Source organism: Leptodactylus fuscus, chromosome 7, assembly GCF_031893055.1.
Source record: "Leptodactylus fuscus isolate aLepFus1 chromosome 7, aLepFus1.hap2, whole genome shotgun sequence".
In the NCBI taxonomy this organism is placed as follows: domain Eukaryota; kingdom Metazoa; phylum Chordata; class Amphibia; order Anura; family Leptodactylidae; genus Leptodactylus; species Leptodactylus fuscus.
Genome location: NC_134271.1, coordinates 93,804,430 through 93,824,243, shown reverse-complemented (window position 1 = coordinate 93,824,243; position 19,814 = coordinate 93,804,430). Strand labels below are relative to the sequence as shown.

At 40.9% G+C, this 19,814-nt stretch overlaps 1 protein-coding gene across 2 annotated transcripts in view; it reads right to left on the bottom strand.

Annotated features, from left to right (window-relative positions):
* The window catches only part of TXNDC16 (thioredoxin domain containing 16), a 46,421-nt gene that overhangs the window by 21,995 nt on the left and 4,612 nt on the right, over positions 1-19,814 (bottom strand). The window contains exons 2-13 of one of the 2 annotated variants that reach the window (XM_075282495.1): positions 19,584-19,765; positions 12,822-13,022; positions 8,421-8,503; positions 7,990-8,051; positions 5,820-5,894; positions 4,616-4,737; positions 3,673-3,763; positions 2,555-2,711; positions 2,216-2,382; positions 1,905-1,965; positions 1,667-1,778; positions 413-559 (exon numbers count right to left, since the gene is read on the bottom strand). In XM_075282495.1, the coding sequence (XP_075138596.1) occupies positions 413-559; positions 1,667-1,778; positions 1,905-1,965; positions 2,216-2,382; positions 2,555-2,711; positions 3,673-3,763; positions 4,616-4,737; positions 5,820-5,894; positions 7,990-8,051; positions 8,421-8,503; positions 12,822-12,975 (1,231 nt within the window). In that variant the 5' untranslated portion in view covers positions 12,976-13,022; positions 19,584-19,765. The remainder of the gene's footprint in view (positions 1-412; positions 560-1,666; positions 1,779-1,904; positions 1,966-2,215; positions 2,383-2,554; positions 2,712-3,672; positions 3,764-4,615; positions 4,738-5,819; positions 5,895-7,989; positions 8,052-8,420; positions 8,504-12,821; positions 13,023-19,583; positions 19,766-19,814) is intronic. The other variant, XM_075282494.1, reaches the window with a different exon arrangement.

The window sequence follows — 19,814 nt, the reverse complement described above, 5'->3', positions numbered from 1 at the left end:
CACGCTGAGAATCTACTTAAAAAACTAATTAAATCAGATTTACAAATCTGAACTTCAGGTTAGCATAGGCACAGACAATATGTGCAGATCAAATTTTTACCTGGTACTTTATTATGCTGCAGAATTTATATATGCAAATCTACAGCCAATGTATAACATGAGGCCTTGTGCACATGGGTGTACTTTAGCTCTATTTTCTACATAGTCCTAAGTAACCTGCTCACTCTTCAAGTTTCTTCAAGGTATAGTATCCATATATATTTAGTTTCTTCCATTAAGGACCCCCTTGTAGATATGACTTATTTGCTCCACTAAAGCTGGATTACAGAAAAGCTAAACATTGTGACATACATATAAATTGTAAGATCACATCGACTTTTACCACCAGGAAAGAATGTATCCGGGAACTCACAGATCATGTAGAAAAGGACGGCTGTAGGACGAGAGCTGGTGGAGATCATCTTGAAAGTCTCATCTGTCAGTGAAGGTACCAGCTGCAGGGGTAGCCTGGGCCTTCTGTTCCTGTATACGTCCTTTGCTACCTCATCATCCTGGACCTCTACAGTAAGGAAAGTATGTGCAGCTTAAATATTTACATGAAGATGACATGTTTAAAAAGAAAAGGAAAATTAAATTGCAATTGTTCAATCAATAAGACAGGACAGGAGCCACTCAAGGGAAGGACTAGTAAGATGGTATGTATATACAGCACAGCAGCCATGGGGAGGGGGGCATGTATTCTATTTAAAGTTTTTCCCTAAGGTGTAATTCCATGGAAAAAAAATATTTTTTATTATTAAATTTAAAATATTTCATAAAAGAAAAATTAGGGTGCAACCTGTTGCTAGATGCCCCAAAGAAATGGCTGATATCAAGCATATGTTCAAGACATGGGCAGTACTCTGCGACAATACATAGCCATCTCAGAAGGTGCCGCCAATGCATTCTTAGCTGATTTGCATAGTAATAAAAAGCAATTTTTCACCAAAGCCAAGTGGCCATTCTACAAACAAATTATAGCACTGTGCTCATGGCTCTGAGTACTATAAGGTTTAATCATTTTTTGGTGCCGACAGACTCACATTAAATGGCTAGAGACATAATATGACTAAAGAGAATCTGCCACTGGTGTACAACATATTTATTACCTGTTATAAACGCTTTCTGCTCATTGTCTGGCAACAGCACAGTGCTTATGTTGAGAAACAGTGCACCCAAAAAATACAGAAATTTGTTGTTTGTTTGGTTTGTTTGGGTTTTTTAAGAGAAACTATGCCAACTAATAGGTGTTAAGTTAGTCTAGACTGTGTAAAAGTGCATCAGATTCCTCACCTAGCATCAGCCATCACAAACTGTGATGATACATTTGCCACATTTAGACTGTCTAGCCTAAGTTTCCATTGTTTAATCATTAGACAGGTTTAATAAATCTTTCTCATTGTATGGAGCTTATTATTGGACAGATGTTGTCATTGTGTCTCAGTCCAAAGGAACACATTTTCAATGTTCCCTCTATGTGGCAAACATAGGGTGAGGGCTAGCACACAGGAAAAACTAAACTGCATGGACTGAGGTGGGCAATGGTCAGAGGATTGCCTATGGTGCATGCGACTGGTAGATATAATGCACCAGTATCCCAAACTGCAAGAAGGGATAAGTAGATTACCTGGGTCACCATGTTGTTCTTCAGGCTCCCCAGATTTCTCCTCATTTGTCACATGAATTAAGTCTAGAATTTGCTGAGTCTCTTCCAACATTAGGTACTTTACTGGTGAGTTCTGTCAAAAGGAAGATTGATGAATCCACTACAGCCGACAATAAAGGTGGACTTTTATGGTAGCCAGGCTATATTGGGATGTAGGGGAACATTGTACTGAAGAGGTAGATACTCAGGAACCACTTACTTCATCTGGTCTCTTAACAGCAATGTTGTAAGTGAGAGGAATGGTTACCGCAGCCTTCTCTCTGTAAAATATAGAACACTTATCTCACACACAAAGAGGTAAAGTTTGTATACCCCTTTTACCCCTAACAACAAATATTCATGTTATATAAGCTGTGCATTCATATGTACATGTGATAAGTGGCCACCAGACCAATTTCATGCTGTTGTTCCACAGGGAAATAAATGATAAGGCTTATTGAAATCCTATGTGTCTGATCCTTGTACTAATGCCTGGCTTAAAATTGGACCTAAAAGGCCACAGAATTTTACCTTAAAACTATAGTTATGCCAGCCTTCCCCAGTAGCTGCCAGGCTACATCCTCTGCAGTCTCCATGTCAAATTCATAGGTCTCTTGCTGGCTCAGGAAGAATATTACAGGTAAACCAAGCTGGAGGTGAACGCTACTATATTTATCAGGATCGCCTGAAACCTCAGCCTAGAAAAATAGATATAAATGACAAATAATTCCAAAGCACAACACATATCCACTATATTACACAGAGGTGTCACTGTTATGTCATATAGAGGATGTGCAACAATTGAATTTACAGGATTCCCACCAGAGTAATCTCTTTAGTACTAGAAACTCCTGCAGTACACATACATACCACTAGAGGGAGGCCCATGATTTTCAGAAAGCGATGTATGTTAATTGTAGTAATGGGCTGATCTGACAGTGTTCTCCGACATTTTTCATTAATATTTGTCACTGATTTACAATGGATGAATGCCAGTCTTGCTGGTATGAGGCTGGGGTCTTCAGAGCTATAAAGAGATAACCAATGCCTTAGTTTTGATTTGTAAAGTTTTGTTGAGTATGTTATACTATATAAATAAAAATTGTATTCTTCTTAAAAATCATATTACATTAGAAATATTACGTTATATTTTACAGTAAAATCTGTTCCTGTTCTATTAATATGTATTGTATTTTCTTCCTATGTCAGTCAGTTCTGGTAAGTGTTTGGTCTGGTCCTGTGTCCCTGTGTTTGAATGAAGGGGAGACTGGAAGGGCATTGCACTTGCTCATTCAACTCTATAGGACTAATGAAGAACTGTGAGTAATATACTCGGCAGTCCCACAGAGGTAAATGGAGCAGCAAAATGTATACTGGCCATTTTTAGTACTGACTGATCTACGACTTAGCCACAAAGTCATCTAAACTTCACTCCAAATCATAGCCTATGATCCTCCACTGTGATAGTCTGCTATTGAATAGGTAGATTTTTTTTTATTTTTCTCAAGAAATCCATACATTCAACATAGTATCCCTAGGAACAGCTCCACATAAAGAGTAATAACTAGAGATGAACCTAGAGTAAAATCAAGTTGCAGAAAATATTCTAAAATATTTCTTATATCCACAACTAAAGAAGACAAAGCTGCATTTAACATCACTGAGAAGAATGACAAGAAATTGATCTACAACTCCCAGCATGCCCAGAATGGAGAGCTAGCGGCTGCAGACCACTGTATAGATCCAGCTCACTGCAGTGATGTGATGAGTTATGCAATCATGCCCTCTACTGGCAGATAGGGGAGCGTGCAACACAAGCAAACAAAGGGAAATCCATTGTATCAAAAAAGAGAAACATTGTCCTAGTAATACAGCTAGTATTCCAGTCATAACTGGAACAGTATAAATGACTAAAATTATAATAGCTCTATAAGTACAACTGAAAAAAGTTTCAAAGCATAAAAGACAATGTCAAGACAATGTTTTACCTCATATTCTTTAGTACATTGCTCTCTGTGGTTACAACAAACTGGTGAGTCGATCCATGTGCAAAAGCGGCTTCCATGACATAGCGGTGCTCTAAGGTCACAAGGAGGGGATTAGAAACCACTGAAAACCTGTATATCACTGTATGGTAGTATATAATACATATAACAGATATTCAACTTATTAATAAAATGTATGTGTATAATCTACTATTGGTTATTTCAGCGGTTCTTAACTTGCAGTATCCGTACCCCTAGGCATACATTCGGTTATCCCCAGGGGTTACACACCATAGTGAGAAGTACTGTCCCCTCCACCGACGCCCACTCACTGTCCCTGGCGCCATTCATACATTACAAGTGAAATAAGCACTTCCATTATTGCTGATGGAGGCATTCATTACAATTACTGGCACCCTGGGAAGCCAACGGTGAGCTACATTCACTACGTACCACTACTAACTTACATGCCTGCTTTGGGCACTGAATGCTGACGTCACCACAAGCCGCAGTGTGTAGAAGACACATGGTGCAGTGTGGTAAGAAATGAATGCAGTTTACCGCTCACTCCTTAAAGGGGTTGTGCAGAACGAGAGGCATGCCTGATTTCTTCTTCTCAGGAAGTGACATCACATCCGTTGGTCATATTTCTATGCTACAGTTCGATCTGTAGCATGGCCAAGTGACCAACAAACATGAGGTCATTTCCTGAGAAGAAAGGAGCCATGTTTTCTACTCCTGCACAATCCTTTTAATCACTGAATGTTGAGTCACTTTTGAGGGCCATTATTTTACAAATGGGGCACTGTGGGGACATTCTACTGAGTGTGGGGTCATTATATTACATGTGAAGGCTCTGAGGAGGCCAATGAGGTTGCCACTTTGTGGTTACTCAATTGGGACGTTTTCTCACTATGAGTACTTGAAAAGGAGGACTATACCATACCTGGTGTTCCAATTGCCTGCACGTAAGCAAACAGAATATTTTTCTCCCCTTTTGTTGCATCTTCTACTTTCTTAAGTTCCAAGATGGAAGTAATATATTTAACTTCATTATAAAGTAGAACACTGAAATATATGGATGCATGTGTGTTAATGATTGTCATTTTCTCCACAAAAGCCGATACCTTAAAGGGTTTTTTTGGACTATATATACTGATGATTTATCCTAAAGATATTAGTGACACATCAGTAATATATCTGATACTACTGAAGTGATAACCCTTAACTAGTTGTTCTGTTCAGGTGATACACAGAGAATGGAGTAGGAAGCAGACAGCTATATTCTCTGTACTGTGACAGAACTGAGTTACTAAGTTACCGTATATACTCGAGTATAAGCCGACCCGAATATAAGCTGAGACCTCTAATTTTACCACAAAAAAACTGAGAAAACTTATTGACTCAAGTATTAGCCGAGGGGGGGAAATGCAGCAGCTACTGGAAAATTTCAAAAATGAAAATGGCCGGAGTTTTTGGGTGCAGTTGGTGCTGTGGAAGGGGAGGGGGTGTTTTGGTTGTCTGTCTGTCCCTTCCCTGAGCTTGAGGACTGGGTTTTTTTCCTCCCACTTGGAATTCAGCCTGGCTGAATATAGGGTATCTGCAGTGTTCCTATTAACCTCTTCCTGACAGAACAGGAGCACTGCAGACACCCTATATTCAGTAGACCGGGCACTTTCAGACACAGGATACCTAATGTGTATGTGTTTCACAGTAATTTTCTACTTTGAGGGCAGGTTCACACCAGCGCCCGATCTTCGTTACGCAGGTTTCCGTTTCCTGCCCGAGAAACTAGGCAGGAGACGGAAACCAGCAGGCAGTTTTCAAACCTCACGTTACTCATCGCTCGGAGTCATCAATGGGTGGTAAGGAACGCCCCCTTCTGTCAATACAGTGCTATGGACTCTACTGTCAGGCGGGGCGTTCCTCACAGACTGTCAGAAACGCCCTTCTGACACTGAAGACCTATCGGTAACGGCACCAATAGCTCCCCCCCCGGGCGCAAAATGGGAAAGCCGACAGTGTGCTGAATTCAGCGCACTGTCGGCTTTCTAGGGATATATAAAACCGCAGGTGCCCAAGGACATGAAAAGGCCTCTTTAACAGAAGAGATGCTGCTTTGTATGTTAAAGTTAACTGTCATTACTTACAATAAAACATTGGCGACGATGGCATTAACATCAAACAGCGTATCCGTGGGGAATTCCCTCAATAACTTAGAGCCCCTGAAGAAGGAAAAACAATGCTGTGATTATACAGTACTAGGAGGGACAAATGAAGTGGCACTGGCATAACAAGTCTTGTCCAACCTCAGTGGCCACCAGTTGGAACGGCAATGACCACCACAGCGTGTAGATACCACCACTGTGCACTGTGTGTATGCTGCCAGTGCCGCATTGTGTGTACTCGACCCAATATGCTGCACATGTCATTATTTGAGCACGTGTTAAATTACACTTAACTGAATAATAATTTCAGTTGGAGAAAACATTGAATTAGTGAAGTAGTATTTGGCAGCAGCAGTATTTGCAGCAGATTAGCCAACACAAACTCGCTATCAGCAAACCTGCTGCAATCTATGTCAACAGCAAAGTGGATCCCATTTAGGCTCTCACACAAACAATCCATTTTGCAGGCTATTAAAAAAAAAAAAAAAAAAAAATATATATATATATATATATATATATATATATATATATATATATATATATATACACACATGTATTTGATGTTTGATGTTCTCCTTGTGTATTTGTTGGATTCCTCTGAGTACTCCGGTTTCCTCCAACACTCCAAAGAGATACTCATAGAGAATCTAGATTGCCAGCCCTATATGGGACAGTGATTGACAATGTCTGTAAAGCGCTGCAGAATATGATGGCGCTATATAAGTAAACTAAATAAATACATAAATAAATAAACTTGCCCTGTGGGTTTTCAATCCGCAGCATGTTAATTATTCCTCGGGGGTTTACCTCCGGCTGTCAAGCTTTTCAATGCAAAGCTTGTAAGGCTGTAGAGGGTTGGCGGCGAAATCAGAACGAGTTGCAGTTAAAACCCCCCACACTGTGTTTTTCCTACGTGACCCCAGCTTATAGGTGCTTTCATATGGTGCAGTTAAAGTGCAGTTCATACTACATCAAAACAACAGAAATATACACCAATTTAGAAACTTCTTTTTAAAAAAACATACAAGTTTTACAATGAGATTTTGGTGCAGTTTCAACCGCCAACTGGCCACATAACCACCATATATACCTCCATAAAGTAGTGCTTATCAAACATGAAACATGTGAAAAACAGACAAGTCTCCCCTTCTTTTTTGTTAACATATTCCTGAATATATATTAAAAAAATGGAGGTTGATATACTCGCACTTTCACTTTAACCAGTGTGTATGAAAACACGTGCAGCTGACAGTACAGGGAGAGGAGAAAATGATTTTTATTATTCTCCTCTCGCTATTACTTCAGATAACCCAGGGGAGGGAGAGCCATGGGCTTTTATCCATGATATCACCCTCCCATTATCAGTCAGAAGCATACTTGCCGTTTAACCCTTTATATGATGCGGTCATCACTGACTGCAATACTTAAATCGTTTTACAAAAAAAAAAAAAACAGGCTTTTTTCCACCCTGGTTAATGAAACATTAATAAATAAAAATACACAATTGGTATCATCACATCTGTAACAACCCCTGAAATAAAATGATTGTGTAATTTATTCTACATATTAAATGTCATAAACCTAAAAACTCAGATACTAGAATTGATGTTTTCTGATCATCTCGCCTCAAAAGGTAATTGAAAAGTCTTATGTACCCACAAAATACAAGGTAAAGTTACATTGAAATAAAATAAAAAAGGTTTGAACGAGGGAATGGAGAGAGGGAGAAAATGTTACTGGTTTAAGGCTAAAATGTGGTAGGTCACTAAATGGTTAAAGAGAACCTTTCATGGATTTGGGCATAGGCAGTTCTATATACTGCCGGAAAGCCGACAGTGCTCTGAACTTTCGATCTGTGCCCCTGGTAAAGAGCTATCGGTACCGGTACCGTAGCTCTTTACAGTCAGAAGGGCGTTCCTGTTGAATTCAGCGCACTGTCGGCTTTCCAACAGTATATAGAACTGCCTGTGCCCAAATCCATGAAAGGTCCTCTTTAAAACACCCATTAAGGCACCAAAGTTATATGCCAGTAATAGTTATATGAACCATACATTCAAAATCTGCAATAAAAAAAAAAAGGTGACTGAACTCATTTCAGGCATCTTAATAGACTCTAAACCATTTAAGATCCCCGCCCCCAATCTTTTCATACCTGAATAAATAGGCACTTTCTGCTTTACAGAACTTTAGTGTCGCCTCCTCTAGACAGCTGACCTAATGGGTAAAGACAAAACTTATGAAATGTTCCAAGAAGAAAAGAAAGAACGTCTAACCTTTAGCGTGTTATCCCCCATTGTATTATTCCAGTCTCAGGTTACCGTAATTTAACCTGAAGTCTATTTAACTCTATTTGCAGTAATGCTGAAAAGTTATCTATTGTTCCATGTTATCAGCCATTTCAGGCAGTGAAGAGGCCAAAACTAATGATCTTTAATGGGATGACTGACAAAAAAAAAAAAATAACCTCCTTGCTCCAATGATCCCTCCTTTATCTTCCATCTCTGCAATGTCACAGCATGCGAGGAGTTGTAGTTTAGTGCAATAACAATATAATGGGGATCGTACATTTAGCTCTCTCTTTACCTTGGCTACAGAAATCCCGTAGTCTTGCAGAACACTGGATGACTTTTGTAATTCTTCCAGGAATATGACATTACTGGAAAAACCTGCAATGAAACATATCATAAAAATACTGATAACACAAGTTGTTCCGTATACCCAGCGACATCTACTATAAATATAAGCCGTTAAGTCATCCTTGTAATAGCAGTTATTATATAGAAATATATTATATGCATTGCTGGAAAAGCTAGGAGACAAGTAATATGACTGCCATTACAGCTGTCATGGAGTTTTGCTATTCAGCTCTCCTAAAACCCTGACTGGTTAGTCATACACCCCATCCCCACTTCTTAACTGCTGCATAACATGTGCCATACTGACGTCTGGGAAAGCTGAGACATACCTAATTTTCTCCAAAACAAATATATAAGTGGTGGAAAATAAGTTTTTCCAACTAGACAGGATAGAACATTTGCTTTATAATAGTTTAATATTTATATTGTCCCATGACTGCCAAATGAAACAACTACTAAGTGAGATTAAAATAATGATGTAACCAAAAATACCACAAATAATACTCGATTCATATTTATTACTTCACAACATAAAACATAAATATGGTAGAACCAACAGAAAACACATAGCTCAGGAAAAAACTACAAGACCACATTTGTCACACTATATAGTAAGTCAGACACAAAGACACTATCGCATATGAATAAATACATCATCAAATAACATACAAATAATCTACATAAACAAATATAACATTCATATGGAAATAATGTGTATTCAAATCATATACATACAATAGATTCAATGATATAGACTGTGTCAATAAAGTATAGTAATGAATAAATAGAGGCCTAAGGCTAGGTTCACATCTGCGTTCGGGTTTCTGTTCCGGGGGTTTGCTTGGGGACCCCCCCAACTGAAACCTAATTCTCCAAAAAAGCGGTTACCTTAGGAAACCCGCAGACCCCGTAGACTATAATGGGATCCATGTAGTTTCCGCGGGGTTTCCGCCTGAAAGGGGCGAAAAGGGCAGAGAGAAAAGTGCTGCTTGCACGAAGCGCTGGTGTGAATCCAGGCCAAGTCCATAAACAGTGCAATAAGAATAATATATATCAATAGCTATTTATATCATAAATATATTACTCAAAAACACGGCAAGAAAGGACCCGCAGAGCTCCTGAGCGCAAACCTTGATGCAAATTTAACCATAAAAGATCTGTTAGGAAGTATCATGAAAAACAGACAGTCTATGGAAATGTTTCTTATACAGATCAAAAGAACAGACGTCTGGGGCAACATGGTGGCTCAGTGGTTAGCACTGCAGCCTTGCAGCGCTGGAGTCCTGGGTTCATATTCCGCCAGGAACAACATCTGCAAGGAGTTTGTATGTTCTCCCCGCTTTTGCATGGATTTCCTCCCATTCTACAAAGACATACATTCTCACCGCTCAGCGTCATAGCTGGGCCGTAAGGAACACTCCCTCTGACTTTATAGCGCTACACACAGTAATGTCAGAAGGGGTGTTTCCAGCTAGACTGCCAGAGACACCCTACTGACAGTGAAGAGTAGGGTTGAGCGATTGGGATCAGAAAAAAATCGGATCCCGATCGGCGATCGAGTAAATTTCACGATTGCAATCGGTTTCCGATCCCGCCTAAAAAAGATCGGGAACGGAATTCCGATCCCAATCGCTCAACCGACTTACCTGCACAGAACCGCTGTCGCTCCCCGGAGCTCCGGGCCATTGTTTTCTCCTCTCATCTCTCTCTTCGCACGCCGGCAGAGCGCTGTGCGCGCCCCTGCCTCCCTAGGCTAGTGTTACTGCTGGGAGTAGGAGGGGCTTGTTGTGGCTTAGGAGAGTGTGGGCGGGTACAGGGAGGAAAGACGTGAGTGATGAACTCACATCTCCCCGCCCACTCTCTCCTAAGCCACAACAAGCCTCACCTTCTACCAGCATCAGTCACTCTAGCCTGGGAGGTGGGGGGCGCATACAGTGCTCTGCCGGCCTGCGAAGAGAGAGAGGAGAGAACAATGGCCCGGAGCTCTGGGGAGCGGCGTACACATCTGAAGAGGAGGCAGCAGCAGTTCTGTGCAGGTAAGTGGGGGGGACTAAGTAGCCGTCGGATTTTTTAATCACTACACAGCTTGGAGGCTTCCATTTTTGGACTCCACGCTGTGTAGTTAACAGCATCATTTTAAAAATCCGATCTTTAATCATTAAAAAAAATCCCATTGACTTACATTAGGATCGGAATTGGGATTTGGATTGGTTTGAATGGAAAATGATCGGAAATCGGATTTTTAATCTCAAGATCAGCTCAACCCTAGTGACGAGCTATCGATAATTGCACCAATATCTCTTTCCCCGGCGCACATAACGGGAAAACCGACAGTGCACTGAACTGCTTTCTAGCAGTATATAAAGCCGAATGTACCTGAGGACATGAAAGGGCCTCATAACCCCCTTTCCCCTCGTTTTCTGCCCCCTTTTATCTTGTTAAAACTTACATTTGAAGTTTCCTATTTATAGGGTTATATCTTTGTTTTGTCTGATTTTCAGGTAAATGGCAATGCCTTATAATTGTTTGTTTACTTTGTATTTTTCACAAAACTTTTCAATAAAAATTAGTTATATAAGAGTGCAGTTTATTTAGATTCACTCTTAAAGGGGTTGTCCAGACTAAACTTTTAAAGTTTAAATACGTTGGGGGCAGCAAAGAAAATACACACTCACCCGTCCCAGTTTCTCCACTGTCGTCCCATGGGTCCCAGTTCATTTGCTCTCCCGGGTCACTTCTGCATTGTGCCTCAGGAAAAGGACCCATGATGTCACAGGTAATGAATTTCCAGCCCCTCGCAGATTGGCCTCAGCAGTCAGGTGACTGCTGTGGCCAATCAGCGGCTTCAGTATAATGCCGGAAGATGCCGCGGGAGCAAATGGCACAGGAGGACACCGGAGCAGCGGGGACAGGATAGTACACAAGTTGGTTTTTTTTTAATTCTCACAGCGTATTTAAACTTTAAAAGGGTTGTCCGTTTTTGCCTGGATAACCCCTTTAACTGTACCAAACTAAGTTGTGTGAATGCACCTTCATACTTTGTCTCTGTGTATGAGCCATGCCTTGTTCTGGCTTCAAAACTGCATCAGAAAAGCTGATACTACAAGTGCAGCCTTACACGTTGTACTTGCACTGATGTATCGTGTGTCAGTCCTAATATTAATATTTCTGGTGGCAGATGCACCAGAATTATTAAAAGGCTGTGACAATTTAATAATATGGGAGCACTGTGGGGTATTCAGACCCCGTTCCCACGGAGTAATGCACTGCTCATTTAGACATGTAAACAGGTGTCAGAGCGAGGCGCTTCAAAACAGATCTCATTGACTTCAATAGGTGCCGGCTTACGCGCACTACACATTGAAATCAATGGGTTATAAAGCCTCCCATTGATTTCAATGTGTAGCGCGCGTAAGCCAGCACCCATTGAAGTCAATGGGATATGTTTTGAAGCGTCTCGCTCTGACAAGTGTTTACATGTCTAAATGAGTGGCGTGTTACTCCATGGGAACGGGGCCTCAATGTGCCAAAATTGAAATCTATGCCAAACAGGAGCTGGCACAGATTTCAGGTATAACTCACAGTAGTACATTTCTCAGGCTTAAAGGGTCACTGTTCTGGCCCACTACCCACCACCACCACCCAAACTGGCAAGCAGAAAATTGGAAAAAGTGTTGAATTGTTTGCAACAATTTTGAGACAGGAAACTGCCATGACAATATTAGTAAAGTAAAGGAGAAAAATATCTGAACAGGAGAGAAATTTGTGCTGTATAATGTGTTAAAAGGAGTCTGTCAGCACAAAACTGAGATATAATCTCAGTACCTTGTAGGGCTGTCAGCACAGTTTACAATGATGTATTTCTTATTCAGGACCGCTGCTCCATTCTTGTAATTCTTATATCTCTATGCAAATGAGCAGAAAATGGCTTTAGGGTCATTGTTTATCATCAATGAGCTATAGAGGAGTGCTTTCCATCAATAGGCTTCACTATGTGCTACTGCTAACTGCGGGCTCCACCAAAGCCAGCCTCCTTCACTTCTGGGTGCAATGTGTCATCAGACAGTACAGTACAGTTAGCAGGCGGAGCTGAGCAGGAGTTAGCAGCAGCAGATAGTGAAGCCCATTGATGGAAAGCAACGCCCCCCTAAGGCTCTTTTCTGCTCATTTGCAAAGGGATAAAAGGATGATTTTTTTAATAAAATGGCACAGCGTTCCTGAATAAGAAATACAACATTGTAAACTGTGCTGACAGCCCTACAAGGTACTGTTATTGGTTTATATCTCAATTTTGTATTGACAGACTCCCTTTACGCACATACAGAAATACTACAGACCATTCACCTACCTGAGCTGGTAAAATACAGGAGTGAAGTCTTCCCAGGAGCCAGACTGTCTGAATAGTTATCTGTGGTTAGTTCAGATAGGATATGTTCAGCTTTTATCATTAATGTTCTATTTAAATAGAGAAGCAGCATTAAAAATCCACGGAGTATGATCATTTTCTGATTTGTGAGGGATTTTGTGGCGGCAGATACATAGAAGAAAGCTGAAAAAGAGAAAGAGGGGATGAAAAGTCTGACTGGGAGAATGAAAACGCATAACATTAATATATAGCATGGCGTTGCTGAAGATCATACACTATAACTAATGAGCAGCAAAGCTAGACAGATTGAATGGTGTACATATACAGGGTGATTTTGACACTGAATCCACCTCAGAATCCACGTGGAAAAAAAAGCCTCCCATTGACTTCAAGCTAGCGGAAAAAGGAACCCATTGAAGTCAATGGGAGGCTTGTTTTCCACATGGATTTTCAGTGTCAAAATCCTCGCCAAAAAACTCTGTGTGAATGGACCGTAATAGTTAGAAGGTGTAAACAGTGTAACAGTCTGAAAATTCACCAGATTTATCACAGTGACTTATGCTGGATGATAAATCTCGCCTTTTAGTGGGCATACTTTTAGCCATAATTTTATGTCACAATTTCGGTGCATTTTTTTTTTGCAGAAAGATTTTGAGGCAGAATCCACCTCAAAAAAACATCTTCTATTTATTGCAATAGGAATCAGTAGCAGTTTCTACCTCTAGCTAATTTTTTTCAAGCAATCTAATCTCTTAAAAAACTCATTGAAATGAATGGGAGGCAAAAAAAAAAAGTTTTTGGATAAGGCCCCACAGGACGACAAGCAGCAATAAAGCGCTGCAGGAAAAAACGTAGTGGCAATGCATCACGGATCTTCCCGCAGCACTTTAAACAGAAAGTTGGCGGAGTTTTCCTCTGCCGACTTTCTGTTACAATTATATCTATGGAGAAACCGCTGGCGTTTCCGTAGTTATCATTGACCTGGTGTGATTTCCAAAACTGCGCTGGATCTGGAAATCGCAGCGTGTCCGCATGGCAGTTTTTACCACAAAGTGGGCATGGGATTTGCTAGAATCCCATCCACTTTGCCTGTACGGGGCAAATCATAGTATTTCCAGCCCGTGGGGCCCCGGCCTATGACATGTTTTTTTTAAAAAAAACAAAAAAACAAAAACGCAAGTGTTTTTTTAAGTGGAATTCTGAAGTCCATACAGTGGTGGTGGAGTAAGAAAAAAAAAAACCTTATGTCTCCAGGCATAGGCCTAAATTACCAAAAACATCAACAATGACAGTATGACGACCATTTTTAGAACACAATCGCGCAGATTTACTATTACTAATATAGACACTGGCATAAATGTGCCCGCATCTTCCACCATGTGCTAAAATTGTGCTGCAAAATTCTAGCTCATAGTAAGTCATCTAAAAAGTGGTATATACGTAGACTAGACGGTCTAAAGATATACCATATTATTACTGTAATAAAACTGGGGAATTTTCAGACTGCCAAAATAGAACATGTACTATGTTTGTCTGTGTTCACGAATCCCTCAATAGACTCAAATCAAACAATAAACCAATTCGGGTGAAACCCCCAAAAAAATTATATAGAAAACTGCGCTGAACCAATATCAGTAAAAAACACAGATTTTTATTGAAGACACTTGGTAAAAACACACACGACGCTGATATGCCAGCGTTTCGGGGTAACCACCCCCTTTGTCAAGTGATACAAGGTATAGAGCAAAGTTGAACCTTAAAAAACATATAAAACAAAAATAAAAATAAAAATAAATTCCTTAATAATTGGTTTCCTGCATCAATTATAAATATTTGATAAATAATTGATGCAGGAAACCAATTATTAAGGAATTTATTTTTATTTTTGTTTTATATGTTTTTTAAGGTTCAACTTTGCTCTATACCTTGTATCACTTGACAAAGGGGGTGGTTACCCCGAAACGCTGGCATATCAGCGTCGTGTGTGTTTTTACCAAGTGTCTTCAATAAAAATCTGTGTTTTTTACTGATATTGGTTCAGCGCAGTTTTCTATATAATTTTTTTTTTGGGTTTCACCCGAATTGGTTTATTGTTTGATTTGTGCCGCTCTCCTGCCTAAGGGGGCGTTAATAGAACTGCCGCTCATAGGAACCTTTTTTGGTATATCAAGCTGTGGTGTATCCACTTTAATTGTAGATCAGCTCAGTGCACCCTTTTTTTTTTTTTTTTTTTTAATATTTACTCAATAGACTCAAGTCCATAAGGGATGAATATAAAATGGTTGTTTTTTTTGTTTTTTTTAATAAGCCCATTTTTCACTGCTGTTTCACAGGCATGTGAATTTAGCCGGAACTTCCATGCCACAAATGTGAGCTTTGTCAGTGTGCTGGCCGTGTTTTTCATGGCTAGAACACTGACCCATTATCTATGGGCCCAAACAAATGTCATTGTATTTTCACAGGAGTAAGGGCCCATTCACATGGGCACAGAGGGGGCGGATTATGGTGCGGAATCCACGTCATAATCCGCCCCCTCACAATGGTGGTCTATGGAGACCGCTAGCGGAAAAAAAGAAGCAACATGACCTGTCAATAGAAGTGAATGGGCGAAAACTGCATCGCGGTTTTTGGTAAAAACCGCAACCAAAACCCGTGAATCATTTTTTTACAGTCCATTCACTGCCCAGCAGGGGAAAACCGCCTGGCGTTTTTTTGCTGCCTTTTTTTTCCAGATGTTATACTGCCCTCACCATGTTTTAGCCATGGCCTAAATGGAGATCCTTTTCATGCTGTATTCATGACTTGCACCTTCTTAGAAAGTGGAAAAAAAGGTCGCAAATACACTCTAGTACATGGGAAGTGTAATAAAGCCCATAAGGTCAGAAAGCATAAAAAAGGGGGCAAAGTGCACATAGCTTATAAAGGAGCATCTAAACTAACACATGTGCACAAAATGTAACAAGGAGATGTGCCTACATCATAAATAGACACCACTGTGAAACTAGACTAAACTAGGCACATATGTTAAAAATATGTCCAAAAAAAGGGACAATAATAACCCCCACTATGTACCATGAGCAGTCAAGCTAGAGCCACACTTTGACATTTGTTGTACGATTTTGCTGCAACGTGCAAGCATCTGTAATTGCATATTGTATATATCTATATTGGACAGTATTGTCCAATGATAGAGCAATTGTAGTCGCATGTAACACAACTGATGTGTATGGGGGCAATGTCGAATGTGACATTGACATGTGACATAAAGTCGAGTAAGGTTTGATTTTTTTGGATGACTATCAGGTTGCAGTACGTCACATGTAACACCATAAAAATGTCACGTAACAAATGTCACTGTCCCCCTAGCCTTACCCCCCCCCCCCATTCACATGACTGTCTATGTGTAGGCCAGACTGAATAGTATGTATGGAGAGGGACTCCGATCACAATCATTATCTATAGTGCTAGTGTCCCTGCCTCCCAGCGACATTCTGTCCCATACTGTATGTCACTGGGAGGGAGAGTCACCTAGCACGAGAGATAACTATTTTGCTAGGACTCTCTCTGAAGATATACTGCTCAGGCTGGGAAATATGGCCAACACACAAACCGAGTTTCACAGCATGACAGTGATTAATGGCCATGATCACATCTAATTTTTTTTAACAGATGTCACATAGCAGTATTACATTCAAGATCAGAGAATGGGGGCTATTCACTTGACCACTATTTTATAGGTCATGTCCTATTTTTATTTGTTTTCACGGATCCCTCCATACACATGCACCTAGCCTTTGAATGTAGCCTTAGGAAATTGCTCTTCCTATTCCGCTGCCGTATTTGGTCGCCGGATTGCCGCAATGAATGCAGGACATCAGCATTCAGCAGTTTTCCTCAGACGAAAGGTCCTAAATCAGCAGGGACCCCCATGCTGCAGAAACCATAGTAAGATCGAGCAGAATGCTATTTTTTTTTGTGTGTGTCTTGCTGCTATCTCTGCCTCCTATAGAAAACAATGGAAGGCAGATTCAGGGCCACTGCCTTATAGCTGCAGTGAGTTCAAGTGCTTTCCCTTATGAGTAAGTCAAACATAGAATAATTTATTCCAAGCCACTTCTTAGTACTGATCTGGTTAGCAGCAGAACTTCAGGCAGAGTTTACACAGTGCTTTTTTGCTGAAGTACAATGACACCCTAGCATTGTACCGTAAACCTGAGATGGAGGCCGCCTCAGGTTCCAGACCAAAAGCCGGGTAGCCGCGACTGAAAGCCGGTGCACTGCACTGGCATCCAGCCGTGCACTCCGCTCCGGATTAGGCCCAATGAATGGGCCTAGTCCGGAGGAGGGAGTGTCTTCAGGCCCAAATCGCGAGGCGAAACAGCCTGAAGAATGAGCATCTCGCTTCTCTTTCCAGGAACTGGAACAAAGCGGCTCCCAGAAAAAAAACCTGAGTGGCTCCCATTGATTTCAGTGGGAGCCGTCTTTTTGGTCAGGATGTCAGCTGTAGGTGCAATGTGATGACATCACTCACATCATGCCACCAGCTCCCTGAACAATCCAGGAGAAGAGACTGCAGATTGGGCAGCAGAGGAGTGAGGAGAGGTGAGTATTTTTGTTTTTTTTATTTTGAACTGTAGCAGATGGAGGGGGACATTAAACTGAGAGCAAATGGAGGAGGACATTAATGTCCCCCTGTAGTTACCTCCAGTCTAATGTCCCTCTCCAGCTGTCCACATTTTAATGTCCTAGTTTAATGTCCCCCACCAGTTAACTCCACACTTTAATGTCTCTCTCCAGCTGCCCCACTGTGTGAATAAGCCGTAAGATTTGGTTTCCACATTCAGGTTTTGTTCAGCTTCTTTGTTTTGGTTTTTGATGCCAAGACCATGTGTGAATCACAAAACAGAATGGGAAAGAGATTGTATAGAGGATAGTGATACTACACTTTTATTCTATCTACTCTTGAATATACCGTATATACTCGAGTATAAGCCGAATTTTTCAGCACAGTTTTTGTGCTGAAAAAGCCCCCCTCGGCTTATACTCGAGACAGCAAAAAAAAAAAAAATTTTTTTTTTTTTTTTTTTTAGGGGGAGAGGTCTATGACCAGCAGCAATATCACTGTATAGAACCTCCCATAAAATAGTGGGGAGAAAAAAAGAAGTTTTTAAAAAAAAATAAATTAAAAGTTCTAAATCACTCCTTTCCCTAGAATAGACACAAAAGTAGAAAATGACTGTGAAACACAAACACATTAGGTATCCCTGTGTCTGACAATGCCCGGTCTACTGAATATAGGGGATCTGCAGTGCTCCTCTTCCACCGGAAAGGGGTTAATAGGAGCACTGCAGGTACCCTATACTCAGCCAGGCTGAATTCCAAGTGGGGGAAAAAAAACAGCAGTCCTCAAGCTCAGGGAAGGGGCAGACAGACAACCAAAACACCCCCTACTCTTTCCTAGCACCCAGCAACTACTGCACCCAAAAACTCCGACCATTTTAATTTTTGAAATTTTCCAGTAGCTGCTGCATTCCCCCCCCCCCCCCCCCCCCAGGCTTATACTCGAGTCAATAAGCTTTCCCAGTTTTTTGTGGTAAAATTAGGGGGGTCGGCTTATATTCGGGTCGGCTTATACTTGAGTATATACGGTAACTTAAATTTGTAACAAAGCCTTAGACCCCATGCGCATGACCAAGTGGGCATCTGATATGGGCCTGAGATTTCAGTGGAATTCACTTGGCTGACACTAGGAGTGACATCAGAGTGCATTCTGTGATGCACTTTCCTCTATGAGGGCTTCCAAACTGTTCTGTTCCGATGACACAGAATAAGGTATAACCTGCAGCAAACCCCCCTTACAGGAGCATCGGATGGAACACTTGTGGGAACCCCTATGTCAGCCAATGTGACTTAAAATGAATAAGACATTTAATGACTACATTGGCTGTTTAGTAATACTATATTACCCCAGCTGGGCTGGCAGATTTCCCCTCACCGCCAGGTATTCAAGCAACCAGCATGGGAGATCTGCTGCACTAAATGGGGGGTGACCTAACAAGACACTCCCTTTAAAGTCATTTATCATGTTTCACATAGCCACAAGCACGATATGGCTGAAATACTACTGCACAAAATAAAAGAAATCCATTCATTCTGTGGATGCTTTAACTTTAAATGGGGATATTATGTAGAGAATTGCTTGACGCCTGCATGTAGCTGTAGAGGAGCACGCTATGTACATGAGATGCTATGTGTAACATGGACTGTTTAGTAATGCAATTTTCATGACACTTTAGGAGGCATTTTGGTGCTATGATCTATCACTAAGGCTTTGTTTTCTACAGTGTAAACATTCCAGCAAGTTTTTAGTTGACTTTTATTGGCAGTAAAATAAGGGTACATTCACATCATGGTTTGTTTTTTTACATCTGTTTCAGTAGATCCATTTTAAAGCAAAAAATGGATGCAAACAGATGGCCATACATTTACATAGAGTAAAAATCTGATCTATTTTGTATTCACTAATTCACGCAAGTTTCGTTTGTCCCACATTCAATATGTTGGGTGCAGATTGGGGCTTTAGAAAAGGACCTTGTAGCAAACATTTGCCCCAATATCCTCCCTCAACACCAGAAAACTGATGATTTTGCCCCAATGTGTTTGCACCCTGAGTGCCTAAAAAAACCCCACTGTAGAAAAGTACCTGCAGTACCACGCATTATCACTAGGTGGAGGAGAGAGTACCTTTCTTTGCGTTTGCCAACGTCTTCTCCAAGATGTGCCTCTTCAGCTGTCCTAAAGATACTACAAGGGTGGAGCTGAAGGTTCATGGGCAGTGGTGGAAAAAGTATGCTTCGGACCCCTCTGCCCCATGTAACGTCTCTGATGTGAAGGAACCTCCAGCTGCATCAGGTTAGAAGGTAGGCCTGTATTGTTAAAATATCAGTTAGACGCTGCTTGTGACAAAAATTGTCA